The sequence below is a fragment of the Mus musculus genome, chromosome 1 (genome assembly GCF_000001635.26).
Source record: "Mus musculus strain C57BL/6J chromosome 1, GRCm38.p6 C57BL/6J".
Classification (NCBI taxonomy): domain Eukaryota; kingdom Metazoa; phylum Chordata; class Mammalia; order Rodentia; family Muridae; genus Mus; species Mus musculus.
The window spans coordinates 63,730,439-63,754,464 of NC_000067.6; the positions used below are offsets into that span (position 1 = coordinate 63,730,439).

Below are 24,026 nucleotides of genomic sequence, written 5' to 3' on the forward strand. Positions count from 1 at the left end.
TTTCCATAAACAACAATAGATGAACTTTATAAGCTCCGTGTTTTCCTAAGGCTCTCGCTTCTATCTTTTCATCAGAGAATAGAAACTATTCTTTCTGGAAGGTTTTCCTCCCTATTTGCACATGGCCTCCGCGGTCGCTGAGAACCGATGCTTTTTGACTTATAAAAGAATCCGTAATACGTCACCAGACGCGCCGCTTGAGGAGGAACTGTCATGGCTGCGCCTATGTGTAGTCACGGGGTTCTGTTCGAAGGTGAGTGGATGGCAAGCAGAAGCGGAATCGCGGGCCGGATCGTACTTGTCTTTTTACCTAGGGGAGAAAAGTTTGGGAAGTGGCCTGGGTCTTAAGTTTAGGGCAGTGCTGGGCGGCCCATTTGCGGAAAGACACCGACTCCGGTTCCGGGATCTTGATGAACCTGGCTGATTGTAGATTCTCAGGCGGGAAGGACATCGCTTTTTTTCTTTAATTCCGTCCCTAACCAAGACCGACCTGTCCGAGTACGTTTTCTTAACAGTTCGCTTTTGGCCAATGCAAGATGATCTGAAGTGTCCATCAATGATACAGTTTTCAGTGAAGGCCTCCAAAGTAGTGTTAACAAAGTTCTCCTTAGCCGATATTGAACACCTACACAAGACATTCTTATCTATCTTTCTGTCTGTCTTATCTATCTTTCTAGCTGTCTATTTCTATCTCTCAGTTTACCTACCTATCTATGCTACTTTATCCACATTTATTGATTGACTGATTGAAACTACTTTATCCACAACTGCTAAAGTGATTGACCTGGGTACTTTTACAAAGATGAAATAAACGTGGAGGAAGCATACCGAGGACATGTTCCATTTTAATATAAAACTCTAGCGGCTCGTCGGTGCCCATGCAAGCCCCTGTTAGATGCATTTCCCTTATTTAAGCAACAGTTTTTAACCATTATTTCTTTTATTTACCTATCCTCTACAGGACAGTCCACAGCATGTGCTCTTTTTTAGAAAGACGGCAACTTGCGTTGCATCTTGGGTATTTGAAAGTGTGCCAATAGATAGCAGAATGAATAGCAAAGCACGTTCCTTGTTATGGACCATCCGACGATTCAGTACGTTACTTCCAAGAAGCAGAGCTTTGAGGATAGATCCATTGGGAACTTGCAGACCAGAGGTTATTCATTCAAAATGGAACCCAAGAAACCATCGGCTAAATGTTTTTGATGAGGGATTGCAACCATCTGTTAGATACCTCTTTCAGGATATATTTATTTCTAAATCAGTAGATGGTTGTATTCAAACTAAAGGCATAAGCCATTCAGCCGTTTTTAAACCTGATAGGCTGCTTTGTCCTAGAAGACTGTCCTTTGATGCAAAACATTCTTTTGTCTCTGATGGGACATCTGATCATGATTTAAAGAAAATAAACTTTCATCATACCTCCAGTGAAGATGTGTTCACCAAGAAAGTAAGACCAACCCCTGTGAATTATAAAAAGCTAGCCCAGGAGTGTAACTCTCTGAGTGATGTGCTGGACACATTTTCAAAAGCACCTACATTTCCTGGTAGTAACTATTTCTTAGCAATGTGGATAATTGCCAAAAGGATATCTGAAGACAAGAGGCGCTTTGAGAGACAGCTGATGTTCAGTCACCCTGCCTTTAACCAGCTGTGTGAGCAGATGATGAGAGAAGCCAAGATTATGCACTATGACCACCTCTTGTTCAGCCTTAATGCTATAGTGAAGCTGGGAATCCCTCAGAACACTCTTATGGTACAGACTTTGCTGAGGACGATTCAGGTAAGTCCAAAGAGACTTAAGTGTGGCTGTACTGCGTTTAACATGGTTTGAAGGAGCTCAGGGGATGTAGGTGTGTATAGCTTCCTTAAAAGACTATCAGCAGAATGTATGTTTTAATGGCTAGGAGATCTTAAGTTAGATCATTTCTTTTGCTTTGGAAATTTGTGAAAACCTGCCCCACCGACCTTCTCTAGGGTTAAGTGGAAATGAAGAGAGATGCAGAGAAAGGTTGAGTAGTTGAAGGGAGAATGGATGGGAGGTAAACTAGCGGATTTTTTGTTTGTTTGTTTTTTTACATAACCTTAATCCTATTAGTAGAATTAAGACTAGGAAACAGATTTAATGGTTAACAGCTAGTGGATTCCTTTATTTATATACTGATTATATATTGGATGTCAACCATGTACAAGGTACCACATTTACCAGTTGTTATAAAAGATGTAACACATATTTTCTTATAATCATGACCCCTACAATCTAAACTGGAAGATGTATTTGTAGGCAGTTACAGGAGTGGTGGCCACATTCCATTAATGACTCATGCTATGTTGAGGGCACTGTGCTGAATACTCAAGAGTGCAGCTATCAAAGCACACATAGATCTCTCAGTGCAATGAGTGAGTGAATATAGGGTCTTATGAGAGTGTGTAATGGGATTTCCAACCTAGTTTTGGTCTTCAAAACGTGGAGATAAGATATTGAGAAAGACACTAAAGTCAGTGTCCAAGAAGCAGCTGGTGTTTTGTGAGGATTAATTATGAAGGGGTTGGTGTCTGCAGCAGACATTACATGGCTGACATTCAATGGAAAAGGTGGCTAGCTCAGGGAGCTGAAATAGGTTGGTGCATCTGAAGTAAACAAAGCTGGTGACATGGGGGCTGGTGGGAGAGTGTTAGAATTGGGTTGACTTAGAAAGTAGTTGTATATATGCTGAGGGACAAGGAGTTAAGCCTTGAAAAGGTAGTAGCAAAATCATTAAAACTAATGTTTATGCCCATGGAGTTTGTATTTGCCCAGTATGCACAATAGTCCATTGGAGAATTTTAAGACAGAGATTGACATACTCAAGTTTGCATTTTCAGTTTCAGACAGAAGTGTCAGAATCTTGTTTGATGTCACTTATATATGGCACCAGATGTGAAGAAGTAATCATTTACTTTTTAAGATTGGCCATGTGACTCTTAAACTCAATAATTAAGTATCTTACAATACATTAATTTCCTGGAGATAATCTGTGATACTTTGTTTCACTAGAATTCATGAATTGAGTTGTAGGTATATAACTTTTTAATTCTTTATGTAAACTTGATTCATATGTCCTCAAGCAAGAACTTTTAAATTTTGTGGTTTTGAAAGCCATAGAATAGCTGTTTGTTTGATAGGCACAGTATTCTTTTCTAATGTGGCAGTTTAGAAATTGTTTGGATCGACTTTCCACTGACAGTGATGCAGTTCTGTGTTAGGCTTTGGACAGGCATTCACATCTGTGTAGCATCCTCACTGGGAGCATAGTTGGAGTTAGAAAATCTGCATGTGGTTGTGCTTTGGTAATGTGTGTGGGTGTTGTAAAGACATTTAGCCAGCGGTGAAAGGATGGTGTGCTGTCAGTGGATTTGAGTCAACTAGCCTGACCTTTCACAGCAGATGTTATGGGGTGCACATAGATAATATATATGTATATATGTATATTATAAATGTTAAAAATGTATAAATATAATGGGAGATCTATCTATCTAATCTAGCTATCTGTCTTTCTTTCTAAGGAAACTCTTATCGGAATGATACCATTCTCCCAGTCCTTAAACCATTATTATATCATTTAGTTCTGACTCGAAGCTTTATAAGTAGTGTTAAGTTGTACTACTTTAGCCAAGAGCAAAAAGGCTTCCTCGAATCTGGTCTTACTCTTAAGTGATGGGTTGTGGTTGAGTTGGAGAGAAGCTCTATCATTACTCTTCTCTTTCCAGAATGCCACAGCCTGTTCTGGAATAAACTAGTGCCCTAACTAAGACCCAGAGAGTGGTAGTAAACTGCAGTGGGTCATGTGAATAAGACAATCCACAGGTCAGTTGTAGCATGATGCTCAGGAAAGGCTATGTGGAAATTGTAAGGACAGAGTCTTCTAGGGTTCATTTAGGAGAGTGATTGACCTACATACTTTAGTAGCTTTTCTGTTATTCTACCATGCTGTCCTCATGGTGGTTTGAGTGCCCATGAAGGGGTAAAAATGATTTTTAATGCAAGGTATTTCACAATCAAAAGAATAGAATCAATATCAAATTGATTTCCAATGATGCTTAAGAAAGTGTTGGTGTATAAAGGATTATATGTCAGTTATTTGGAAAAGTCATTGAATGACATATCTTATTTCCCAGAATAGATGTTTATTGTGGAGTTTGTGAACTACTGCTCTGGTACTCAGTCCTTTGAAAGTATGAGTTCAGAGGTTTTGCTTTAGAAACTAATATACATGCCATCACCTTGCTTTATTTGTAATTATATTTTAATAGGAGCGCATCAATGAGTGTGATGAGAGATGTCTTTCAATTTTGTCAACCGCTTTAGTGTCAATGGAGCCATGCATGAATGTGAATGCGCTTCGAGCAGGGTTGCGGTAAGAACCTTAGGCTTTCTTCACATGGTTTTCTCTGTGGCCCTGATATGGGGAATTAAAAGAACTGATGAAAGTTGAATTCTTGTTTTTGGGAGGCACCAGTAAGGTACACATTGGTAGTAGTTAATACTTTGTTAAACTTAAAATTCTAATTATGAATGATATAAAGCTGAGGATAATACTTTTTCCAATTTATAAAACGTTGTGGGTGCTTTTGAAATTAGTCTTTCTTAGACTCTAGTACTGATGTAAGGTCGGGAGAACTGACGTGCATACTCAGTTGAGAAGAGTTTCTTGGGTACTATGGGGATTGCATTACACTGGCTTATTTTAAGAAGATATAAAATTGATACAACTAATGTCATGTCACAGGTTAGTGAGAGTTATGAGGATACATTTAATCTAATGTGATTTGTTCATTAGTAAAGACAGTACAATAATGTAAGTGAAAAGTATACTAGAATGATTTAGATCCTTCTTAGGTGCTTACACCATCTTGGGCAAGTAGACCATGTCTGTGGTTTTCATATTCTTGGCCTATTCTAAGTAGATGCTGTACCTAATGAAGTTGTCAGATTTCTGGTATGGAGAGTCTAGGATTGTCCTATTTCTTGTGTCTAATAACAGAATCCTAGTTGATCAGCAAGTTTGGAACATAAAACATGTCTTCACCTTACAAACAGTGATGAAATGTATTGGGAAAGACGCACCATCTGCACTTAAGAAGAAATTGGAGGTAACACCTGACTTCTCTGGTGGGTGGAATTTGAAAAAGCTGTCTTTGGCCTGTCACTTCCAAAACTTTTGAGTTATTTTTTTTTTTGAGGACGACATGGATATGTTTTTGGGTTTCCCTTTGCTGAAATGAATTAAGGCATATATGTTTATCAGTATGTGTAAACATATCTGTATATAATTCCTGTATGTGTCTTTCTTAAGCTCCATCCTTGTTTCACCAACATTAAAATTTTCACAAGTGATAATTAAAAGCAAGTTTGTCTTTCTGTAGATGAAAGCCTTGAAGGAGTTAGGCAGATTTTCCATCTTGAATAGCCAGCACATGTTTGAAGTCTTAGCAGCTATGGATCTCCGCTCTGTTGTCCTTCTGAATGAATGCAGTAAGGTTGTCATAGGTAAGAGGGGCCTTTCCTATAGGACCTCCACATCTGTAAGGTTGTCATGGGTAAGAGGGGCTTTCCTATAGGACCTTCACATCTGTAAGGTTGTCATAGGTAAGGGGGATCTTTCCTATGGGACCTCCACATAAGTAAGGTTGTCATAGGTAAGTGGGGCCTTTCCTATAGGACCTCCATATCTGTAAAGTTGTCATAGGTAAGAGGGGCCTTTCTTATAGGACCTTCACATCTGTAAGGTTGTCATAGGTAAGTGGGGCCTTTCTTATAGGACCTCCACATCTGTAAAGTTGTCATAGGTAAGTGGGGCCTTTCTTATAGGACCTCCACATCTGTAAGGTTGTCATAGTTAAGTGGGACCTTTCCTATAGGACCTCCACATCTGCAAGGTTGTCATAGGTAAGAGGGGCCTTTCCTGTAGGACCTCCACATCTGTAAGGTTATCTTAGGTAAGGGGGGCTTTCCTATAGGACCTCCACATCTGTAAGGTTGTCATAGGTAAGTGGGGCCTTTCTTATAGGACCTCCACATCTGTAAAGTTGTCATAGGTAAGTGGGGCCTTTCCTATAGGACCTCCATATCTGTAAAGTTGTCATAGGTAAGAGGGGCCTTTCTTATAGGACCTCCACATCTGTAAGGTTGTCATAGGTAAGTGGGGCCTTTCTTATAGGACCTCCACATCTGTAAAGTTGTCATAGGTAAGTGGGGCCTTTCCTATAGGACCTCCATATCTGTAAAGTTGTCATAGGTAAGAGGGGCCTTTCTTATAGGACCTCCACATCTGTAAGGTTATCGTAGGTAAGTGGGGCCTTTCTTATAGGACCTCCACATCTGTAAAGTTGTCATAGGTAAGTGGGGCCTTTCTTATAGGACCTCCACATCTGTAAGGTTGTCATAGTTAAGTGGGACCTTTCCTATAGGACCTCCACATCTGCAAGGTTGTCATAGGTAAGAGGGGCCTTTCCTGTAGGACCTCCACATCTGTAAGGTTATCGTAGGTAAGGGGGCTTTCCTATAGGACCTCCACATCTGCAAGGTTGTCATAGGTAAAAGGGGCCTTTCCTATAGGACCTCCACATCTGCAAGGTTGTCATAGGTAAGAGGGGCCTTTCCTGTAGGACCTCCACATCTGTAAGGTTATCGTAGGTAAGGGGGCTTTCCTATAGGACCTCCACATCTGCAAGGTTGTCATAGGTAAAAGGGGCCTTTCCTGTAGGACCTCCACATCTGCAAGGTTGTCATAGGTAAAAGGGGCCTTTCCTGTAGGACCTCCACATCTGTAAGGTTATCGTAGGTAAGTGGGGCCTTTCTTATAGGACCTCCACATCTGTAAAGTTGTCATAGGTAAGTGGGGCCTTTCTTATAGGACCTCCACATCTGTAAAGTTGTCATAGTTAAGTGGGACCTTTCCTATAGGACCTCCACATCTGCAAGGTTGTCATAGGTAAGAGGGGCCTTTCCTGTAGGACCTCCACATCTGTAAGGTTATCGTAGGTAAGGGGGCTTTCCTATAGGACCTCCACATCTGCAAGGTTGTCATAGGTAAAAGGGGCCTTTCCTGTAGGACCTCCACATCTGCAAGGTTGTCATAGGTAAAAGGGGCCTTTCCTGTAGGACCTCCACATCTGACCTATTGTTTTCAAACCTTGGCTCTTTTTTGATGATTGGTTACATATAAATTTATTTTTGTCTGTAGTTTTGTTTTCCTTCAAAATACGGCATTATGGTTCTCCTAAAGAAGGTATTGAGTATCTTGACTCTTAAATTCAAAACATTTGTTAATGCTTGTTTATTTAACTCATTCTTAAAGATAATGTCCATGGGTGTCCTTTTAAAGTATTGATCAGCATACTGCAGTCCTGTAGAGACCTCCGATACCAAAATGAAGATCTCTTCAAAAGCATAGCAGAATATGTGGCTACAACCTTTGACATCTGGAAGTTGAAACAAGTGAGTTTCAGGCAGGGCTATCCCTGAGCGACTGTCAGGAAGCTTGCTCATTCACTTGTGTTAAATGTTTCTCCCTGCTTTATAGAAGTCAGGCTGTCAGAGTATTCCAGTGCTAGCTTACTCAGCTCCTTATCTCTCTGCAGGCTACTCACTGAGAGAGTAGTCAGTCTTTGATCAGTTTTCTATCTGAAAGAAAAACACATTGTTTAAAATTCTTCCTCTGTCTGGTTGTCAGAGGAGTACATGGTAGATGGGCTGACTGTTTAGCATAGTGTTTCCTGTTTTCTTGTTAGCTTTTGAGTAATGAAGATGAATCTAAAGAAGTGTGACAGGCTTATAGTTTTGGAAAAATAAAATGTTATTACTTCATGACCTTGTCTGTTGTTTTCTTTGGAGTAACAGCCTCTCAGGAATCATGTTTAACAATCTCATGTCTAAATGAAGCAGTTTGTGAAACCTGCTTTTTCTAATGAAATACATGGATTACTGGGTTCATTCTGATAAGAAAGTAAGCTGAATTTTGAGTTTATTATGAGAATTGATTTTAGAGACAGTAATTCGTGTGGTAAATATTACCCAGTAGGAAACTGAAGTGAAGTTTATGTTAATCATGATACTTTGCTTCCATAAATTGATATGAGATACAGAAATGTTTTGCATTATGAAAACAAATTTTGTTTGAAAATGCCATAATGGGACCTAATACTGTGCATACTAATTAAAAAAAATTAAAAGATATGAAAAGAGAGGAAAAATACTTGCACCATAAAATTAGGGTTAAGATTCAGATAATCCAGTGGGGGCATGATGGCATATACCTGTGATTCCAGCTTCTTAGGAGACCGAGGCTGGAGGATTGCAAGCTCAGGGCCAGCTGATGGGGGAAAAAAAGGAAAGAAAAAAGGAAAGGGAAAAAATGAGTTATACCATCTACGAGTAGATGCCTACGAATGTAGGCAGTTTGGAAGGGGAAGCAGTTCAAGATAGGGTTCCTCTTGCAGACTTCAGGAAAGGCACAGTTGAAAGTAATTTTCAGGTGTGTCATATGAAAGGCAGGTAAGAAAGGATTTTGAATGAGGTCATTGTATGTCTTGGTTCTCAGCTTAGAAAGAGATTGCTCATTAAGTTGATATCTGATTAAAGAAAAAAATTATAATTGTTCCTTTTGGGGTAACATTTTGTTGCGTAAGTTCTTTGAGATTTAAAACCTTAGAGTAACATAGTTTAGCTGTTGAGTAACCTCCTCTTTGCTCTGTTTCCAAGGTTATCTTTTTCCTCTTATTATTTGAAACTCTTGGTTTTCGACCTCCTGGTTTGATGGACAAGCTTATGGAGAAAGTAGTACAGGAGCCTGGCTCTCTAAACGTGAAGAACATCGTTTCTATCCTGCATGTGTATTCTTCTCTCAATCATGTTCACAAAATCCACAACAGAGAGTACGTATGGTTTCCCTTACATGACGTCACACGGTGTAACGATCACAGATCTCAGCTTAACACATTAGTACACATGACCGTGTCCACAGCCACCATCCCATCTAGAAGTACAGCAGCATGCGTTTATAGAGTTGAGCAGACTCTTACCTTTGTGGTTCTTTGTCTTTCTTGTTCCTCTGCTCAGTAGTTCATTCATCACAGAGGTTTTCATTTTGAGCTTGTCCAGTTTTTACTATGACCTCCTAAATTAATTCTTCTTTTTAACTTCATCAAAAAGTTGGGAAATGTTTCCTTAAATTTATTTCCTATTTACTATCTCTTTATTTGCTAGTGTGGTAAGGGTTTTTAACATGAATAATGCTCTCCGAGCACACTTTCAAGTGGGCAGGCCAGTGTTGCTGACTAGGCATAGCACAGCTATCTGAAACTGCATCCCCATCACACTTGAACCATCCCTGCTGAACAGCATCTCTGCTCTCTTGCCCTCCCTCCCCCTTCTCACCTCTATCCTACTGTTTCTGAATTCAGAGTATGTGTTATATGCCCATTAGACTAACTTATTCACATAACACAGTGTTTTCCAAGTTCATCTGTATTATACCATATGAAAGAATTTTTCTTTTTTAAAGGAACATAAATAATTAAAAATTTAATATCCCATTTGTATGCTTATACCATGTAATGTTTATTCATCTGTTGGTGGACATTTAGGTTGTTGATGTATGTTGACTTTCATGTTGAACACCAGAGTGTATATATCCTGTAGAGGTCCTGATTTTAATTCTTATAAATCAAAATATACTTGCTGTGGTAGCCATGCCTGTAATCTCAGCACTTGGAAGGTTTGGCAGGAGGATTGCTGTGAGTTAGAAGCCAGCCCTGGCTACAGACTGAGACTTTTGTGTAAAAAATCTAAAACAAAACAACAAAAAGGAGAACTATCCTGAGTGTGGGTCTAGGGACCCAATGTGTAGCTCTGTCCACCTCCCAACCCCCTTTTATATTTGGATTTTTACTTTTCCTCACCGACTTAGGTGTTTTTTTTTTTTTTTTCCCAAGTAGTACGCACAGTGTGGAATGGCTGGACCCCCAGCATTGTGCACCATTTGGTGTAGAAGGTCTGTTCCCTGAACACTGTGCACCACGTGGTATGGGCTGGCTTGGACTGCTCTGTGTCTTGTGTTGCTTTTGTGGCCATCCAGACAGGTGCAAGGGCACATCTCTTAGTCGTTTGGGTTTGTATTTCCTGACTGTTAGTGTAGAGCATCCTTCCTTACAGCCGCGCAGTGAGTGTCTGCTCTGGAGGAACAAGTGCTGTGTCCATGCTGTTAAATTGTAGGCACCCCTTCTGTATTGTGGATGGTAATCCTCTGTTGGTATCCAATTCATCAATATTTTCTGCTCTTCTCTGATTCTGTCGACTCTTACATAGCAGAAGCTTTTGTTAATGGCACCTTTTATATGGTAGTCTAAAATCATTGTTGTACACAATGTCATAAAATAAAGGTTTCCCATATATTTTTCTAGTAGGAGTTTTAGGAGTTCAGTTCTTGGGCTTAATCAGTTTTAAGTTGATTTTTTTGTGTAAAATGTATTCTTTGTGGGCACATACTGAGTTTTCTCAGCACTGTTGAAGAGACTGTCCTTTCTCTATTGTGTATTCTGCCCTTGTTTGCTTTCATGCAGAATGGCATAATCTTAAATTACCATAGCGTCATAATATGTTCTGTAGGAAGTGTGTTATAGTTCCAGCCTTGTTCTTTCTTCCCAGGATAGCGAAGGGGTTTCAGGCAACTTGGTTTCCATGTGCCTTTCAGGATCACATTTTTCTTTGTTGTGTAAAAAATGTGCTATTGGGACTTTGATAGAGATTTCAGTGGATCACTGAGTCACTGCAGATAATATGGACATTTTAAAAACATTGGCTTCCAGTCTATGGGTGAGAGAAGTCTTTCCATGTTTTATTCATTTCTTAGCCAGTGCTTTATAGGCTGCAGGGTGTAAGTCTCTCACCTCCTTGGTTATGTTTGTTTCTGTGGCTTACTCTTCTTGGCATTATTATAAAGGAAACTGGACAGCTTATTAGTGTAGAGAAATAAAGCAGACAGTACTTTTCTGCGTTCAATCTCATTTATTTCCTTCCTTTACCTTTTCTTACTTAATTATTTATGTACAATTATTTTTATTTATTTATTTAACTTTAAGCTAGAACTTCTAGTACTATATTAAATAGAAGTAGGCAAGAGGAGGCATTCTTGTCTAATTTATGAGTTTTCATCATTTCACATGCTCCCGACTGTATATGCTTTTTACGTATGCTTTATTATATTGATGCGCATACAGAAAGGTTTTGAGGTTTCTCAAATGTTTTTCTTCGTGTAATAAGGTAGTGGCATGATTTTCTTTTAATCCTTTATTCTGTTAATGTGGCTTTAACACTAATTGGTGGCATTTACTGAGGCTATCTGAGCCTCATTGTTTGTGGTCTATGTAGTATCGTTTCTCATGCAATACTGAATTTTGTTTGCTAGTGTTTTGTTTGTGTGTAGCATGTTACCTACTTTTGGTGTGAAGGAAATGTCTTGTAAGTTCTCTCTTTTGTATATGTTTAGATGAGTTTAAGAGGGTTGTAGTCATTTAATTCTTCTCGACATTTGGTAGAATTCACCGGAGTTCCCCAGGGAAGTGCTCTGTCTAGACTTTGTTGTTAAGAGGTGTAAGAATATGTTGCCAACATGTATATATGTATGTGTATTACTAAGCTACTGCACCAGATTTTTTTTTTTTTGGTGAGGTTTTTATTGCTGATTCAATGTGTATGAATTTATTTTTTTCTTGGCTACCAACTTGTTAGCAAACCATCTTTTCCCATAATATTTATTAGGTTTCTTTTATTATTTTGTGTGTGTCAGGGGAGAGAAGCTGAACATGTACAGCGTTTACTGTCATTTTTCTGTAAGAAGATCACAGCTATTTTTATAGAATTTGCATTGTATTAGATACTATAAGTAATGATTATTTATAGCTGATGTACAACTTGAGCTCACTATACAGGTAGCGCATGCTGGCCTTGAAGTTCTGATTCTCCTGCCTCATCTTCCCCAGTGTTAGGGATTATAGAGGTGCCCTCCTGTGCCTAGTTTGTGTGGGACCAGGGACTAAACCTGAGGCTTCATGCATGCTAAGCATTGTACCAACTAAGTGGCAAGCTCCCTCCATTTTGTCTCTGCTGTTAGTGTTGTTGTCTCAGCTCTCATTTCTATTCTTCAGATTACTATCTTTTTCCCATTAGTTTTTTGTTTATTTGTTTTGTTGTTGTTGTTGTTTGTTTGTTTGTTTTTCGAGACAGGGTTTCTCTGCGTAGCCCTGGCTGTTCTGGAACTCACTTTGTAGACTAGGCTAGCCTCGAACTCAGAAATCTGCCTGCCTCTGCCTCCCGAGTGCTGGGATTAAAGGCGTACACCACCACACCCGGCTTCCCATTAGTTTTAGTTGCTGGTTCCCCAAGTCTTGCTTTGGTTGATCTTTCCCTCCAGTTCGTATTTGTTTCTGTTTAAATTGTCATTACTTTCTTCCTCTGCAACTCTGGCTTTGCTTTGTGCTGTTTCTAGTTTTCTCTCTTTTAAAGATTTATTTATTTTCATTTTATGCATATGGATGTTTTGCCTGTGCATATGTATGTGTGCTATATGTGTGCCTGTTGCTTGTGGAGGCCAGAAAAAGAAGTTGAATCCTGGAACTGGAGTGTGGACAGTTGTGAGTCGCCATGTGGGTACTGGGATGGAACTCAGATCTTCTGTAAGAGCAGCCAGTGCTTGTAGCTGCTGAGCCGTCTCTCCAGCCTCACTTTGTAGTTTCTTGAGTGTAAATTGACATTGATTTGAATATTCTGTTTTAAGGGTCTCATTTATCACCAGAAGCTTGACTATAGCTGCTGCTTTTTCAGAATACTGTCACTTTGGGTGTGCTGTGGCTTTGTGGAGATTTCTTTCTAATTTTCTATTTGATTTTTTCTTTTCTGTTACCCACTAGTTGTTCAAGACCATTTTGAATAATTTGACTTTTCTGAATTTTCCAGTTTCCCATTTTTTAGTAGGAAGTGTTTAACTTCCTCTGTTGTAGTCTGAACTGATATTAGCAAGATTTATACTTTTGTAAATGTGTTAACTTTGTTGGAACCTCCCATGCAGTTTGTCCTGCATGTTCTTAAGGAAGAGTTGACAATGTGGAGTGGGTGTGCTCTTTCTCTCTCTCTCTGTCTCTCTCTCTCTTTGCGCTATCATCTTGACTATAGTATTGTTCAGGATTCCTGTCTTCATTTCTGCATTGGTGATTATTGAATGAAAAGAACAGTACATTCCTGTATGTCTGACTGTCTGTCTGTAAGATCTCCATTTTGCTACGTTTCCTCATGCATTTGTAAACTGCTTCACTTTCATGATGAATTGACTCTTCTAATAGCATGACTGTCTCTGTCTTTTGTGACAGTTTTTGACTATATGTATACACACACACTCACACACACACACACACACACACACACACACACACACACACACACACATGCAACCATTCCTGTTATTCTTTAGTCACTATTTGCTTGTCATATCTTCTATTTTTTCTCACTTTCAGATTGTGAACTTCCATACAGTATATAACTAGACCTTACTTATGTTATCTGTTGAGCTACTTTGTATCTTTTAATTGGGGAGTTTAATACATGTATGAGTTACTTCTTATTGCTGTGGCAAAATACATAATAACTTACAATTTACTCCCAGTTTGAGAGTACAGCTGATCCCAGACTGGGAAGTCATAGTAGTGGGGGCACGAGGTTGGTCACATGTCAGCCACACTCAGGAAGGGGAGATGAATGCTACCGAGTAGTAGCTTTTTAGTCCAGGGTCTGAGGTCATAGGGCAGTGTTGCCCAAATTGGGATGGCTGTCTTTCCTTCTCAGTTCAGCTTTTCTGAAAATACCCTGATAGACATACTCACAAGTATGTTTCCATGGTGACTGTACATTCTATCAAGTTGACAATGATGATTAATGATCACAGTACAGACATATTTAAAGCTTTTATTGGGAGAGACTATTGCCACTTAGTCTCCTGTCATAATTTTTTTTTTCTGTTTTTCTCTTTGTGTGTTGTCCTTTGTAAGTTGATGTATCTTTCTTTCCCTCCTTTATGCATCTCCAGTAGATATTTCACTTGTGGTTCTGGTAAGTCTGTTGTGGTAGTTAGCTTAGTCTCATAACTCTCGGATATCTGGACAACTTTATTCTCCCCCACTCTTTGTTATTGATTTTGTAGTTTATATCTTTAAGCTTATATAGCTATTTACTTCTAAATAACTAGTACAGTTTTCTTTTATCTTTTGTACTGGAACTAATAGTGATTCACTCACTGCTCTGTCTGCTGGGTGAGTCTGGCGCAGTCAGTTCCCAGTTTCACACCACGGCTTTCCTGCTTTCCCCAGTCTTCATCGAATCCCGTAGTGCTTCAGTTCTCCTGGCCTTGCGGGCCTTCTTGTTGCCCTGGCCACTGAGACCAGTTTGATCTCAGACATTGGCCTGCACAGTCCTATCAGTCCTGACAGGCTCGCTTGCCCTTGTTTTCCTCATCCCTGCTCCGTGCCTTCATCCTGCTGACTTGCTGCCACGCAGTCCGTGCTGTCAGGGGTCCTTTTAGATGATCTTCCGTTTCCTATTGCATCTACCCTTCAAATTCTCCCCCAACTCCTCTCTCTCTCTTCTACCCTTTTCATAGTACCCTGTGTGTATTTCTTTCTTTTTTTTCTTGTGATATGCTTGTGATAACATATGCCCTGAAAGCCATACTTAACCTTTATTCAGAAAAAGTCTGCCATTTATTAGCGGTGTCAGTTTCCCAAAGTGTTATCCTCCCACTCCATCTGTGCTTAGTTGCTGGGTTATACCGCACAACAGTAGCTGTGACTGGTAGGGTTAGGCTCGTAAGTCATTACCAAGAATTTTGATAGCTAGGAATGTTTAATTGCTTATAAAACTGCAGTGCCAGTCTAGGCCTTGTAGAAACTGTGACGAGTAAAAGGCTCTGGTGCCTGACCACTTAGGTTCTAAAACCATCTCTATTTCCTGCCCATCCACTGTAATTAGTTCATGGATGAGTTATTCAACTTCTGAGCCTGTTCACTCATCTTTATTTATGAGAATAATAATACTGCTACCCCATAGAGTTTTAATAGGAGTGAAATGACTGAAAGCCAGCCTATAAAACATTTTTATGCAGTATATCTGCAGGAGTCATTTATTGGATATGTACACTTACTATGGGGGTCTAGCCACATCTTGCACTAGGTATGGGTACTTATTTGCAAATCTGATTGTTTCATCTCATTTCTTTGAATTCCTTGAAGATCTTGGGTCTGTAGCATGGAGTCAGCTCTTCTGTGACCTTGTCTTATAGGTTGATTTGAAATCTGACTTTCCTTTGTTCCCCACAAGGTTCCTAGAAGCTCTGGCGAGTGCTCTGACTGGCTGTCTTCACCACATTTCTTCTGAAAGCCTGTTGAATGCTGTGCATTCGTTTTGCATGATGAATTATTTCCCTCTGGCCCCTATTAACCAGCTTATCAAAGAGAATATCATCAACGAACTGCTGACTTCGGGTAGGTAGTCACCTTGTCACTTGAGTGGGTTCTTTACAGCAGCATTAGTTCAAGCATACAGAGCAGATGTATGCTGAGTACAACTGACAGTGTGAAGTCAAAGGTTAGTGTTTCAAGCCACAAACCCATAGAGCTGCCTTTCGTGGGATCCCCACTGCAGGGGAAGGAATATAGTCTGCACCATTGCTATTCTTTAGCCTGCACTGTCTACACAGTCTTCACAGTCTCCACATATTCAAAGCTCAGGGTTCCTGATTAGCGATGCTTGCTTTCCTTAAGTATACTATTAAAGCCAACCCAAGTCACCTAGAAACAGTCAGTCCTGCTCTATAATGAGGAGCTAGCCTGTTAGATCTAATGACCAAGTGAGTACCAAATTAGTCTATTAATTTATTGAAACCAAATCAATCGTTGACCTTTTTTTTGTTTTGTTTTTGTTTTTTGTTTTTTCAATTTTTCATTTTATTTTATTTTATTTTATTTTAAGATCATGTCTGTGTAGCCCAGGATGGTCTGCAAATCACAGATATTCACCTGCCTGTGCAGGAGGAATTCCCAAGTGTTGGAATTAAAGATGTGTTACCATGCCCTACAATCACTGACTTTGAATGAAGAAAAACAGTATTTGGGTAGATGTCCAAAATTTAGTAATGTGTTTTAAAATAAAGAAGCTATAATTCATTCTATAAATGATGTGATAAAGTTCTGAAATTGAGTTGTGATGAATCAACACCATGTATTGATTTTTGAAACAGTTTGTGGTTGAAGAATAGACTTGGAAACCTGGACTCTAGTCCCAAATTCTTGAACAGTTTCCCTCTTATAAAATGAGAAGTTTAGTCTAAGTCAGTTCTAAAGATAGCTTAATCTCTGAAACATTGGCAAGTACAGGTCAGTGAACTAGACAATGAAAACCAAGGAGTCATTGAGAGAGCCCTAGGAATAAAGAAGAGACACCAACCCCCTCCCTCTCCTCAGGGCTCACAGAGCTTTCCATAAGAGGAGACAGAAAGACTCCAGAGGTGATAGATGACTCCAAGGAAACAGTGCCTTCCAGACACAGTAGAGCTGACACAAGTATACCACTCTAGAAGACTATGTTAGCACGCACAGGGTGTGCACAGGTGCAAGCCAGATGGGGTCCCAGCATTTGGGGGGTAAGAGAACATGAGTCTCCATCCTTAACCGAGAAGCTGTCTGCAATTGATAGCCACTTGCAAAGTAAAAATTAGCTTTCTCTGATGCAGTCTCAATGGGCATACAAACCACACTTAAGGGTAGGCTCCATGCCTAGCAGTAGATGGCCAACACAAATGAACACAGTAGCAACTTTGTAGACATTTGTCTTATATTGGTCTGTCTGGTTTTTTTTTGTTGTTGTTTTTTGTCTTTTTTGTTTTTTTTCTTACTAGTCTTTTGGTTGTATATTATGGTTTCTGATTTTGTGTTTTTATGCATGTGTGTGTATATATATATATATATATATATATATATATATATATATATATATATATACATATGTGTGTGTGTGTGTGTGTGTGTGTGTGTTTCCTGTATTTATTTTCTTTTTTAAAATTCTGGTTTGTATCTTTTTTGTTTGCCTGTTTGCTGTCTAAAGAGAGAGAAAGAAAGGATATGGAGTTGGGTGGGTAGAGAGAATCTGGGAGGAGTTGGGGGAGAGGAAACCATGATCAGAATATTTGTATGAAAAATATTTTTAATAAAATAATAGAATGAAGTAGAGAGGCGAAGGGGGGATAAGTCAAGGTAATGGGGTGAATATAATAAAAATTCTTCATATGTATGCATGAAATTTAACCTGCCATTATATACAATGAACTAATATGCATTAAATAAAGAAGATTTTGAGAGGTGATTAGACACAAAGATACATTAGTATTTTAAAATATGGCATTAATGTTTTAATCATTTGTTTGCCTTTGTATTTTTAGGTGACACAGAGAAGAATATTCATAAGCTTCATGTTTTGAATACTTGTCTGAAACTTGATGAAAGTACTTACAAATCTGTGCACATACCGTTGCCACAGCTGCCACTGTCAGCATCACAGCCAAACGAGAAGCTTGCAGAGGTCCTCAGCAGGCTTCTGGAAGGGGAAGGACGCTTCTCGAGAAATGTGCCATTGCCACATAATTATCACATTGGTATGGGCATCCCTTTGTTTTGTTTTATTTTTAGAATGTATTTTGTTTGTTCTGACAAAGGATTAGGAGATTACATTCAAACATGAGTACTACATTTATATCATTTCTACCCCTCTCCCCCCACCGCACCTCCTGTGTCCCCCTACTGCCTCTCAGATCCATGCCCTCTTAATTGTTGATGTATGTGTATGCACACACATACATATGAATATGTAACTACAGCTTGCCGAGCCCACTTGGTGTTGTTTGTTTGTGCATTTGTTTACCACTGACCACTTGGGACTCCATAACCTGTGTCATGAAGTTTGTCCTTGGAGAAGACTGTTCTTCGTCTCTCAGTAGCCATTAATTGCCTATAGCTCTTCATCTAGGGGTAGGGCCTTGTGAGATTTTTTTTTTTCCCTTCATATTGACCTGTCAACAGGTGGTGGTATTGTACAGGTCTAGGTGACCGTACTCTAAAGATTTCCAGTCACACATGGAAGACATTGTCTCACAGCAGATGCTCTGGTACTCTGGCTCTTAGAGTCTTTAAGAGCCTTCTTCTGAAATGTCCCTGAGCCTTAGCTTAGGGACTGGCTACTCTGTAGATGTATCAGTAGGGGCTGGACATCCCACAGTCAGTTGTGCTCTGCGTTTGGAATGCTTGTAGCTTTCTGTAAGAGTCTCCTTCAGAAAGACACTGCTTTGATGATGAGAGTGATGCTTCTCTGTGGGTAAGGGTAAGTATTTAGGATCCAGTTAGAAGTTATACTGGTTTAGGACGGAGGCAGCATAGATGCTCTAGAGTTTGTGACCTCATCAGCAACAGGTTGATAGTATTGGGCATGGATTCCCTCCAATTGAGCAGGAATTTAGTCCAAGTAGATAGGTTCCCCCAAGACATAGATGCCACTATTGCACCGTGGGGCTGTTCTGCCATGCTGGTCATTATTGTGCATAAGCTTCACAACTGGATAGGACTATTGACTGCTTTGCTCTCTTACCAGGTTGCATAGGGCCTTTGGCTAGTGTGAGAGCTAGGAAGGAGGCTTGAAAGTCAGTTCTAGCTCGCTTTTTCCCCAAGTCTGTATCTGAAGTGTTGGTATCTTCAGCAATAGAATCTTACCTTTAAGTTCTAGAAGGCATTCAAGAGCAACTGCAATAGCCTATATTATTTTGAGAATCTCTTTGACTCCCTATCTAATAACTCAGGAGATTTCCCATGCCTGGTACTGGGTTTTGTTAGACTTTGGATTCTTGTTGTATAGTTTTTTAATACAATGACTTTGGAATGTAACAATCCCCAGCTTCTTTGTTTGAAAAGGCAACTACAGTATCTCTTAGAACTCTGTGACCAGTGCATGAAATTCCACATGCCAGGTCCCTAGATTAGCTTGTGCCACATTATAAGTTCTCAGCTTTATTTTAGATACTGTCATTGTTCTTCTGGTACTGTTGGTATTAGACTTTTGATATAGAAATCACTTTGAGCAGTATTTGAGAAATTAATATCAACATGTTTTTTTCTTTCAGATTTTGAAATCAGAATGGATACTAACAGGACCCAAGTATTTTCATTTTCTGATGTAGATGCAAGTTCTGCCACAAACATGCAGAGGTAGTTTTTACATACTTATTTGCTAGTAATAAGTATTCTTATTTGCTAATAATAGCATTCTGGGCTAATATTTTAATAAAGAAAGACTATATTGAATAGGAGTATCAAAAAGACCTTATGAATATATATGGCTTGCAGCATACCAGGGGCCTTCACACATAGAAATCTACTGCTCATTGCTAATAAAACAGAATGGAGTTGAAATACCTGCTGAATCAGATATTCTTTAAAAATTTGTATATAAAGCCAATAGTTCAGTAAGACAATGTTAATATAGTTGAATCTGTCGATGCAGTGTAAACTTCAGCTAAGATATTACAGTGACCATAAACTTGAGGCATCTACAGAAATTAAATACCCAAAGCTTTCCCATCCTCCTTGTCTTTTCCTTAAAGCTCTGTAATTAGTATTGTTTGTAGATTGGAGCACATTGAAGCTAACCCAAGGCGTTCACATTTATATGTAACATGCTGGGCAAAACACATGGTGTCAATACCATGAGAATGTCTTGCCTGTTCAGAAGCAGAAGTTCATGGACTCATTCCATATGCATCTCTGCTATGTCAGCCTGTGGAAAGGATCTGCTAGACCTGTGGGGCACACAAAGATGAGTTGGACATTTTGCCCCAGGGAACTTTTGCCTTGCTACTCTCCCAGACAGGCACATGTGTACAGTGGAGAGGAGTGGGAAAAACTCGCAAAGATTCAGGTTCTTACCTGCTCACCCCCATTCCTTCACACAGTGGTCTGTCTTCTACATCCATCTGCCTTATTGCTATTACTTGGGTATCTTTTTAAGTGTTATGTTATCTGGGTACCCTTAAAAAAGCCTTTTCTTAACCCTATTGAAAATGCTTTTCCCCTTTTAAGTCTACTATACTGATATAAAATGATGCTATAGGAATTGGTAGCATAAGGTGCTGGGAAGGGCAAAAGCTGAGTGACCTAGTAAGTATGAAGTTTCTCTTCTGAAAAGCAGTGTCCAGGAGAAGACAGGGTACATATCTCTTCTGTTCGTTTCTTTGTCCTCCCAATGAGCTTCCTGAGAGCCGAGGATGATGAGGATCAATGCACAGCGTTCCACTTTGCTGATGACATCCCCGTTGGAGGAGCCTTTGTCTTGGGGTTTTCTTGGGTTCCATCATGAGTTTGGAAGATCACACACCAATTGCTCTTGCCTTCACCAGTGGGGTCAGAGCTGAGCACTGCCCCAGAAACCCTTTCAATGGCTGTTTCTGAAAGAAACTTTCCTCCGTAGAAAGTGAAGACATTCATAAAGAAGGCTACTGTAAAAATATATAAAACCATATGTCAGGTTTGGGCTTACAAGGTAGTCATTGTATATGACATTGTCTGCAGTGGCTAAGTAACAGGAGGAAAGCCGGTAGAACTGGTGGGAACAAGGTCCAGGAGGACTTGAGCCTGAGCTCTGAGAGCAGGCTGCAGCAGGGTTCCAGGGGCTCACCGGGCACTGTTTCTGTTTTTCTTTTCAGAGTAGCAGTGCTGTGTGTTCCTAAGTCTGTTTACTGTTTAAATTCATGCCACCCCAGAGGATTGATGGCCATGAAAATCCGACATTTGAATGTAATGGGCTTCCATGTGATCTTGGTAAGAAAACAATAGGAATGGACTATTTCTTGTGTCAGCACTGTGCACCCTCCCAGCTGCCGGATGCTGTGGGAGAAGGTGGTCACCAAGGGTCCAGGGGAGCAGTCACATGATGATGGCAGTTCAGTTTTTTGCTGTGTGTGTGTTTTTTGGTTTTTTGTTTTTTTTTTTTATCAAAAGAAACATTCTAGTATGTGAATCAGCTTCTACTCAGCCTGGCATTATCATCTACTAGGGAGTTTATCGATGTTATCTGGTCAGCCTTAATCTCTTTTTAATGAAGAAGAGGATAAATAATACCTTTTTATACTGAATTTAAGACACATGAAATTACCTCCAATTTTCGGATTATCTTGGACAAGGAATGATGTTAAGGCTTTTGTTTTCTGGGCCAGTGCGAGACTCTTGTAGTTTATTTTCTTTGCCGGGAGACCTGGAAGAAGATGCTTCTCTTAGGCTCCCCTTTACCCTCAGCACCACAGCTTTTCTCGAACAGCCTTTCAGATCTCCCGCCAGTTGCTGGGACCTTATGCTGATCTTTGGCTTTATCTGCATGCTGCTCATGTGGCCTGCACACAGTGTGGAGTATAAATACTCACATTTCCCCTTATCATACTTTAATATCCAAAGGTGGGTTGGGCTTGGCTGACTAAGATTTGATATGGCTCCTTTCTGCTAATGTACTGTTTAAAAGCTTAGAAATGATTTTGCATCGTTCAGAGAGCCCCTGAAGTTTTTATACCTTTCAGTGATAACTATTTTCCTCAGTCCTAGGCTTATTACATTCAGAATATGAACATGTGCATGGTGATATTTAATCTTTAAAAGCTAGCTTGCTACTACTTTGTGCATAGGTCTCTAAGGAAGCTTATTTTATAAGTTATCATTTCTTCACAAACTGTTTTCTTTCTTGGGAAGATCCATAACTGGGAGCTGAAGAAACTAAAGATGGAGGATGCGGTCACATTTGTGAGGAAGAAGATCTATTCAGATGAAGTGCTTCCCACTGCTGACACAACCGTGTAAAGCTTGACTACATCAGAACACACAGTTGTAAAATGATTTTAATAAAGGCTGTGATTCAGTTATTCGTGGATCAGCTGGCTGATCACTGCAACAATGGTATTTTCAGGTTGGGTTAAAGATGACTTTAAGAATGGAAGATGTGTTGTCATTGGTATTTTGGAACACACTGGAAACACTTCAGAAGAGCCATTTTTCCAACAGCATCTGCTCCTCTGACTGTGCAGATGCTTAATATGTCCAAGAGCTGTCGCTGTACTTTTTCTCATGGGCTTTGGTGTGTTAAAAGCTGCTTTCTTAGTTGTGTTATGATAGGTCACATGTAAGTTTGTGTTGGGAGTTTGAAGTCTGAATATTTATATTTCTTCTGTCAGCTGTTGTGAGACTTAGGATTTATATTTCAGATCATTCAAACAGTAGCTAGGCAGCATTTCGACCAAGTTCTCAAGCCGTAGGTCATGCAAGAGTTGGTGAGGTAGCATGTGAAATGTGAGTGCGGGGCCTGGGGATGGTTCAGTGATGATGGTGTCTGGTGTGCAGATATTACCCATGTTAAAGCCAGATGTGGATGGTTATCCACCAATAACCTTGGAAGATGTGAATGGTTATCCACCAGTATCCTTGGAAGATATGGATGGTTATCCACCAGTAATCTTGGCAGACCCTAGGAGCCCACTGGCCAGATATATTGGCCAAGACCTGCTGACCGTAACCTCTGGCTTCCACATGCACACACCTCTCATCCACACATGCACACAGCAGATGAGGATGCCGTGCACATATGTAGCAAGCACTGCAAGTGGAGGTGTGTCCTGGGCTGCAACAGGAGGTAAAAGGAGAAGCGAAGTCATCCGTGTTTGTTAAAATGGATAGGCTGTCCATTGACATAAGTTTTGCCATTTTTGAGACTAATTTCTTTGTCCTTGCCTCTCCCACCATTGCATGAGACTTCCAAAATTTAAATATATTGCCAAACTGTGAACTAGACATAGGTATTACTTTTATTCTGTCTCCTTATTCTTTTGTTGAGGTTTGAATGTTTTGTTCATTATATATGTCTATTCACTAACCATGGGATACACTGGTGAATGTGTATAGTCATCCATGCACAAAGAAGTATTAGTCTATCCCTAAGCACCCAACATGTGCAGTTGTTGGAGTGTCTTCCTGTTTGCCCAGTATTTGTATTCTATCTTCATTATTGTAAAAACCTTCTGAAGTCTAGCTGCTCTAAAGATTCTCTGTGGGCTTTCATTTCCTCCTCTAGTATGTGGAGAAATGTTTTGTCATCTCTACAGACAGCAAGGCAGGCTAGGGTTTGAATGTGAGCTGACAAACACTTATAAGGATTGTTGAGGATTCCCCTAGCTGGCCAATTAACAAACCACAGTGGCATGACAACAGCTGTCAGATTTTATCAGTGTGTCCAGATGCATGTAGAAAGGTCAGGGCTGGAAGGAAGTTTAGGGATCTCTAAGTGGACCCCCTTCTACACACATACGCTTTACAGATGAGGAAGTTAAGGCGCTGAGAATTTCATTTTTCTTAGTCGAGGTCATGCCGTTGCTCTCCACACCCTCTCATCCTCTGATGCTCTGCAGTTGGTGTCCCAGGAGGTCTGGCCTCTGGTTCCATATTGGACACTTTCTGGCTTTGTGTGTGCTTAGCCCAGTGATCGAACCTTTATAAGGTTCAGAGTGTGATGGAAATACTGTTACTAAGGAAACCAAGGTTCGTTCTTTAAATGTTAAGTGTCTCTTAGTTTCTTCTAGTGGCTAATGATTATGCATAGTCCAAGGGCTGGACCGATTTGTCGACGTCTAGCCCACTGCATGGAGTCGTCATTTTATTTGTTTGGCTGACTGAGGTGCATGTGCAGGACATTCCTCTTTCACTAGTGTTCCTCATGGTCAGCTCAGTCAGGCCGAGGATCACAAAAAGTTCTCAGGCTGCTAGTGAAGACATGCGCATTCAAATAAGTGAGCTGTTTATCCTCTTAGCGATGGGGGAGGAGCTACGGGATGAGGAACAGTCAGAGGGCAGACCAGGAGGGGGATAACAGC

The 24,026-nt window shown here is 40.0% G+C and overlaps 1 protein-coding gene across 2 annotated transcripts; it reads left to right on the forward strand.

Moving 5' to 3' along the window:
* Positions 1-160: 160 nt before the first annotated feature.
* Positions 161-22,947, forward strand: Fastkd2 (FAST kinase domains 2). 2 transcript variants are annotated; one of them, NM_172422.3, is made up of 12 exons: positions 187-253; positions 962-1,783; positions 4,294-4,397; positions 5,025-5,133; positions 5,407-5,530; positions 7,341-7,480; positions 8,744-8,916; positions 15,404-15,567; positions 17,520-17,732; positions 19,248-19,332; positions 20,826-20,940; positions 21,859-22,947. In NM_172422.3, exons 2-12 carry the CDS (start codon positions 1,049-1,051, stop codon positions 21,964-21,966), a joined length of 2,070 nt encoding a protein of 689 aa, NP_766010.1. In that variant the 5' UTR covers positions 187-253; positions 962-1,048; the 3' UTR covers positions 21,967-22,947. The 2 variants fall into 2 exon arrangements, with proteins under 2 accessions (XP_006496376.2, NP_766010.1); XM_006496313.2 differs by lacking the exon at positions 5,407-5,530 and having other exon boundaries at positions 161-253; positions 5,025-5,152; positions 21,859-22,036.
* Positions 22,948-24,026: the final 1,079 nt, after the last annotated feature.

Coding starts and splice junctions, on each gene's coding strand:
- Fastkd2 (NM_172422.3), top strand. CDS start 1,049: ATGAATAGCAAAGCACGTTCCTTGTTATGGACCATCCGACGATTCAGT. Junction 8,917..15,403: donor CACAAAATCCACAACAGAGA/GTACGTATGGTT, acceptor GTTCCCCACAAG/GTTCCTAGAAGCTCTGGCGA. Junction 15,568..17,519: donor CAACGAACTGCTGACTTCGG/GTAGGTAGTCAC, acceptor TTGTATTTTTAG/GTGACACAGAGAAGAATATT.